This window comes from Squalius cephalus, assembly GCF_949319135.1.
Source record: "Squalius cephalus genome assembly, chromosome: 10".
NCBI lineage: Eukaryota > Metazoa > Chordata > Actinopteri > Cypriniformes > Leuciscidae > Squalius > Squalius cephalus.
In genome coordinates, this window is record NC_137131.1 from 44,003,168 (window position 1) to 44,010,412 (window position 7,245).

Sequence of the window (7,245 nt, forward strand, 5' to 3'; positions counted from 1 at the left end):
AGTGCATTTATATATATATATATATATATATATAATTTAAAAACAATTCTTTTTGGCGTTTTCGCCTTTTATTAGGGCGTACAGTAGCTAGACAGGAAGTGAGAGAGAGAGAGAGAGAGAGAATGTGAGTGTGTGTCTGTAATTTTGTGTGTGTGTGTGTGTGTGTGTGTGTGTGTGTGTGTGTGTGTGGAAGCTCCCGAAGCGCATGTCGGCGCACTTTCACGAGGCTGCCGTGGTGTGATATATTTGAGTAAATGTTTAGGCTCAATACCTTTGGCTTATTCCAAATACTACAAAGTGCATACTTTGTTTTAAATAACAAATGCACATAATTCGACAAATACAACTTAGCTATATACTATACTTTCAATGCATTGTTACAATGATCATTTCCAGCACACGGTTAAAATAGCCTATACCTAAAATATATTTTTAATAAAGTGCAAATAAATACACTTTTAAAAAATAAACAGAATTTTCACTTCAAGTATATTTTTCTAAAATATATTTTTAGAAAACATACTAAAGTACTGTTTTTGTTACTAAGTGTGTTAAAGGTTGTATTGTGAAAATAGGTAAAAGTTTTACCTATTTTCAAAAGCATGATGCTAATATACTTTTAATATATTTAAAGATAGTAAAATTTTTGTTAGTATATTTGCAATGTACTATTGAAAAAGGAAATATATTTAAAATAAAATAAAGTATACTTTTTTTCACTAGGGGTGCGATGAGCTCAGAGAGGAAGAACAAAGGAATCGGGGTTAAATTAAATAGATAATACAAATAAATAACTGATTTTAAAAGTGATTATATATATATATAGCCAAGAGAGGTTGGCAAATAGGTCATTCCTATTTTAATTTGATTATTCCTGCTCTTATGATCAGATTATTTATTATGGATTGGGGAAAGAATGCATTAAAATACACATGAAATTCAATCAAACAGCACTTCAACTTCAGGAAAAAGTTTGTTTTAATATTTGATTTACAGCATAAGAATACACAGCTACACGAGATGAGAAAGTGCACGAGACTGCCCTCTAGCCACCATTAATGAAGCAACAATTCGTTCACCATTATACAATATGCAAGATATATATATTTAACTCCTCATATCCCTTCTGCCTGCAGTTTATCTCTCATGTCCAACAGCTCTTTCAGACCGGCCTGAATCTGTCCTGCCACCTCACAGATCTGCTGTGCGAATTTGGTCTTTGCCTCTTTCTTGAACTTTTGGGAATCTTTATCAGTGAAGAACAAATCCATGCCGAGTGCGAACCCCTGAATAACACCGGAGGATCTGTTAATCACGCCGAGAGCACCCGCCGTCCCGCCTGCGATCTCGACTAGCTTCACGATCTTTTCAGATTTCACCCTCACACCTTTCAGCTTCTCCATCTCTGAGTTAATATCATTCAAGGAAACCTCAATGTCGCACATCTCTTTTTGGTACTCTTTCAAGATCGACTCCACCTTTTTCCGGACCTGATTTGTTTTGACTTTCTTGGTGATGGCGGCGGATGCGCCGGTGACCCCGCCGGCAGCCGCGACCCCGACCCCGAGCGCGGCGACCGCTAGAGACGCGCCCATAGTCACGGGAGCTAGCAGGACTCCGGCTACGACCGCCACTCCGCCAACCGCTCCGGTCGTTCCTCCGGTGATACTGGCGATCCTCGCCCCTTTGTGTGTTTTCTCCAGGCCCGCAGCCACGGCCTCCAGCTCAGAGATCTGTCTTTGCAGAGAGCTTGCACAAAACGGCAGACGAGAAACATAGCGCTTAAGAGCCTCTTTAAAACGTTCCTCTCGGTCCAAGTCGGCCCTGCAAAGACAAAAGTGCATAAATGAAGCAGGCTCTCGTGCTACTGTTGAAATTAGGGATGCACCGATATGAAAATTTTGGCCGATAACCGATGATTCTTTATATTTGAAAGCCGATAACTGATATATTGGCTGATAAATCTAAATCCACATTTTTATATCATTTTTAAGAGCCTGATTACAAAAACAAAAGTCTCACTATTAAAAGCCATGCCCCAAACACACAATTATAACGTTCTCATTATAATTTTATGTAGCCGATATGACAGATTTGTTGCACTGAACTGTATTTTCCCTTTTGAAGGGATTTCAATCATATTTCAGCTAATTCAAAAGCATCATGGCGAACAGTGAGCATCTGTGTCTCAGCTGATGGAAATAATACATAATTTATCGGCTTTAAAGGGGTGGTTGATCATGATTATCATGACAGAATATGCTAATCAATGACTAGAAGATAACTACACATACGCTACTTAAATTCATCAACTAACCATTCAGAAATGTCCTGCTTCTACATGTTGTCACTTCTTCTCATCATCGTCTGACTCCGGTTTGAACATTAAAGGATAAAAGTTTTTGAAATGTTCAGTGCATGTGTGTGTGAGGTAAAAGGATGCGAGCTGTTGAAGCTCCGCCCCCTGCGCCGGGAGCAGCAGCTCATTTGCATTTAAAGGGACACACACAAAACGGTGCGTTTTTGCTCACCCTCAAAAAGTGACAATTTTAACATGCGATATAAAAATATCTGTGGGGTATTTAGAGCTGAAACTTCACACACTCACTCTGGGGACATTAGAAAAAAGGGCATTATACCACCCCTTTAATATAACGATAACGGTTACAGTAAAAATTAACATATATCGGCCGATCGACCGATATGGTGGCCGATATATAGTGCATCCGTAGTTGAAATACATATATATAAAGACTCTAATGGTTTACTTTACCTTGAGTCTGAATCTGAAGCCCCTGGTCGATCTGTAGATCCCCCAGACATAAAGAAACACAATTTTCTGTTTCAGTGTCTCATCGACAGAAAGTGTGTTTAACCACAAAATAATTTAGCTTTAACCTTTATTATTCCAGTGTATGCTGGATAATTAGATTGTAAAATTTTAGAGTTTATTTTACTACAAATTTTATTTATAAAGCACTTTTCCAAACAAATCAATGCAGTTCAAAGTGCTTTACAGGCAAAAAAGAAACAATAGATATACAATAGATTAAAAATAAATTAGACCCATTAAAATACAGGAATAAGAATAAAGTTTATAAGGATTATAAATAAAAATGAAGAAAAACATATTAAATATATATTTTAAAAATGCATTATAAGATATTACAGGAATATGTTTTATGTTTTATATTTTGCATAAACAAATATTTGTTTTTAATTTATGATTTTTAACTTAAACCCATTCATATTTTCAGCACATCTTACTTCCTATGGAAGGTTATTAGGTTATTGGCTAAAAGAAGGCTAAAAAGCATATTTTCTACCATAAAGCTCCTACTCAAACAATAGACATTAATACAATTTCAATAAAGGCATTAAAATATTGCATGAAGTGTTTTGTGTAGTTTGTCTCTTACTGAAACTGTTCCCCGAGCTTTTGCTGTCCTGATGGTAAGAGAGCAAAGCTTCAGTCAAATCTGAATATCTTTACATGATTCAATACAAAATATCAAATCAAGTGTTGTTTATTATAAAGAAAGCTGCACTAACACACTTTACAGCAAGCTTGAGATGCTAAACCCATAGATTGAAGATGAATACAGTCAGTATTGTGTGTGTTTGTGGTTATTAGTGGATGATAGATGTTATTCTCTACATTCTTGAGCTGAACTTCAGACGTCGACTTTCCAAAACACCAAAACACATCAAACAAGAATTGACACTTGATCTGATGAATGACTATCAGACGTGACTGAAGTGAACAAATACTATATTGTATAATGGGTAACACTTTACAGTAAGGTTCATAAGTTAACATTAGTTAGCTAAATTACTTAACATTAACTAACAATGAACTGTACTTCTACAGCATTTGTTAATCTTTGTTAATGTTAATTTCAACATTTACTACTACCTTATTAAAATCTTGTTAACATTAGTTAATGCACTGTGAACTAACATGAACAAACAATGAACAGCTGTATTTTTTATTACAGTTAACAGTTAACTAACGTTAACAAAGATGAACAAAAACACAGTAACAAATGTGTTTCTCATTGTTAGTTCATGTTAGTTTAATACATTAACTAATGTTTAATAAATGAACTTTATTGTAAAGTGTTACCGTATATTGTTATGTCCTTTTATTGAGGTAGAATCATGAAAGTAAATGACCTGCGAGTCCTGAAATCTTTTATGATCCAGCATAGCGGCCATGAGAAGGACATTCCTCTGTGTTTTGATCTGGAAACACACAATAATGTCATGATTTAACACAGTGTTTATTTCAGACATCTCAAAGCAGATCCTTTCATTAAAGCTGCTCTAAGCGATGTTGGGTGACGTCACTTCTTGTTGACGTTCGAAGTATTGTCAAACAAAATGGAGGCTAGCCTGACCCTCCCTCCTCCTCATCCCGTCCCCTCCCCCTCCCTCCCAAGCTTCCTGAAACAGTCATGAACCATTTAGAAAAAACAGATTGTATTTACCCTGTCCGGCAGAAACAGAGCATCCTGAGTGTCGGATCGGAAGCCCTGCGGAGTTCTACAACATTGTTGTACAACATTTGCAACTGTTTATCACTTAATTAGAAGCACCACAATTTTACATTTGTGTATTTGTGTTAGTTACATAGCGACTACTGAACAGACATGTCGTAATTACCGTAATTTCGTGATGACGTGTGTTCTACTCGAAGCTGTTCACGTTTTAACGCCTACACTGGGCTGAAAATGCTGGGTTGTTTTAACCCAACTTTGGGTCAAATATGGACAAACCCAAACGTTGTTTTTAAAAATTTTAAATTACATTTTTAACCCAACGTTTGGGTTTGTCCATATTTGACCCAAAGTTGGGTTAAAAATGTAATTTAAAAATTTTACCCAATGGCTGGGTTTGTCTATACCCAAAGTCGGGTTAAAACAGCCCAGCATTTTTCTCAACAAGCAAGTTGTTCGACAAGATTCGACAAGTTGTATTTATGAGTTCTACAAGGACGTGAACGCTTTTCAAAAGTTGGAATCTCGTAATCATGGTAATATATATGGTGTGAAATGACGTCCGCTTTCAAGGGCGCAAAAACGCTGTTTGGAAATCGCACACACAGTGTCAACCTTAGGTAAATACACCTGATCCACCCAATCAAGTCCTTTATTGGAAAGTATGTGTGTTGGAGCAGAGTTGAGTGAGTTTGACATCCATGTTTGCAGGAATCCACTCGTCCGACTGGTTCAGCTGGTCCTGATCAATCATCAGTCTGTCACTGATGCAGTCTTTCACTTTCAATACACAATCAAAAGCTTGCACTTTCATAAATATCCTGATAATCAATAAAGATTATGATTCTCTCACCTTCTGGGGCTCTTGAGCACATTGCCTCGATCGAGGTGCTGGCAAAGGAGGAGCGGAAGGCTGTAAAACAGATCAGAAATCATTCAAAACCACTGAAGAACCTGAACTTCAGGGTCTCGGTCAGAGACACATTGAGCCCGATCAGCTAAAGCCCAGATTAGAATGAAAAAACACAGATCAAAGCAGTGTTTCTAACGTCCAAACTCAAGAGAGTGTGTGTAGTTCACTAGTGTGTTTTCTTCTTCTCTTGTAGATTTCAATATTAAGTATTTCAGTGAAAATGTGATGGCATTTGTAAAGTTATCGTATATGTACTCATGTTATCATTTATATAAATCTATATATTATCATGATATTATACGTATAGAAATATAAATGGTGTAATAAACAACACATGACGTTCAAATATCATCGCTCTTAAAAGACAATGTTCTTTATGGAATCTTGAAGGGTTCCGTTGGCGCTTCATATGTAGAAGTTTTTAGGGGATCCTTTCATTGGGATAATTTTAAGGATTTAGTTTTTACTCAGTTTTAATTTGAATTACATTTTATTAGTTTAACAGCTCGTAAACATACTTCATCACTTTTCTTATCACAAAAATTTTAATTATTATTAGTATTATGCAATTATTTGAGACATTTCTCCTTGAAAATAACTTTTTTTTGGCATTAGGAATTCTATAAAACTCATTAAAGAACCCTAGAGTTCCATATAGAACCCCATTAAACTTTTTCTTTTCTAAGAGTCGGAACACAAACATCAATGCCAGTGGAAACGTGTTTAAATTGTATGAAATACACAGACATTTGTAGGTTTAGAATACCAGTTGAACACTTACGTTTGCCATCTGTAGATGTGTAATGCTCGAGGTCTTGCTTCTGTGTGTCTGCAGTGCATGAGAGACGAGCTCTTACAACAATCTCAGTCATGAGTCATGCAGAATATGTGCCTATTCTCAGTTCAAAATACTTTCACTTACATCAGAAAAAAAGCATTTTCCAACAGCTTTTATCTTCCAAATTTTATGTGTCAATCATTGACTCTATAGTTTAAGCTCTTTATACATAAATGAGTCTCTTGAAGATCTGGTGAGGACTGGAGTGCTTTAATGGCATGAGAATGAAAGAATTTATTTGATGCCATAATTCATCCCGGTGATGACGAGCCTCAGACACTCCTCGATGTCTTCCATCTGGGACTGAGAGTTTCTCAGGAGGATTTTTTCACGTTTTTTCAGTAGTTTAGTGGGTATTGGATCTAATAAACATGTTGTTGGTTTAGATGCAATCTTCCTATAGTTATAAAGCACTGCAATTGTTCTTGAGACCTGAAGCCTCTTTCACTGCTCTCTTGCTGGCGCTGGCGTCAGTCAAGCGAGAAGGTGATTTGCAAGCGCTTTCAGTAAGTGTTGCCTGCCTTGAGTTTGGGCCTAACGACTCCAGAGTCGTCCTTAAGCCAAGGCATAGGTATGTCCCTGTAGTTGATTTCACTCTCAGCTCTTCCCTTGACTGAGGACGAAGGAGATGTGAATTTGCTCTGCCCAGTTAGAGCCATCAGAGCCAATGTGGAGCGTTCTGCCCCGTTCAGACAGTCAGAACAGCTCTTTGTATGTTTTGGCGGCCGCTCCAAAGGGCTCGCGGTCACAAAGCAGACATTATCACGCTGGAAAGTGGACGCTATCTCGCTAGCTTATGAGTCTAAGGGCCTCCAGTGTCCCATAGGCGTCAGAGCTCATTCAGTGGTATCCCAATTGAAGATATCTGTGCGGCGGCCGGCTGGGCCTCGCCATCCACATTTATGAGATTTTACAAACTGGAAGTTCCTGCTTTGCAAGCGAAGGTTCTTTCAGTATAAGTGTAATCAGTGATTCACACAAATGAATTATTAATT

The 7,245-nt window shown here is 37.3% G+C and overlaps 2 protein-coding genes across 2 annotated transcripts in view; both read right to left on the reverse strand.

The window, feature by feature from the left end:
• Positions 1–7,245, reverse strand: part of atf4a (activating transcription factor 4a) — a 265,767-nt gene that overhangs the window by 4,899 nt on the left and 253,623 nt on the right. The gene's annotated exons all lie outside the window — the stretch shown is intronic.
• Positions 963–6,272, reverse strand: LOC307165428 (apolipoprotein L3-like). The gene is made up of 6 exons (XM_079883036.1): positions 6,194–6,272; positions 5,353–5,412; positions 4,177–4,245; positions 3,420–3,447; positions 2,774–2,804; positions 963–1,824 (listed from the first exon to the last, which is right to left on the reverse strand). The coding sequence occupies exons 1-6, from the start codon at positions 6,200–6,202 to the stop codon at positions 1,116–1,118; spliced, it is 906 nt and encodes a 301-aa protein (XP_079739162.1). The 5' UTR covers positions 6,203–6,272; the 3' UTR covers positions 963–1,115.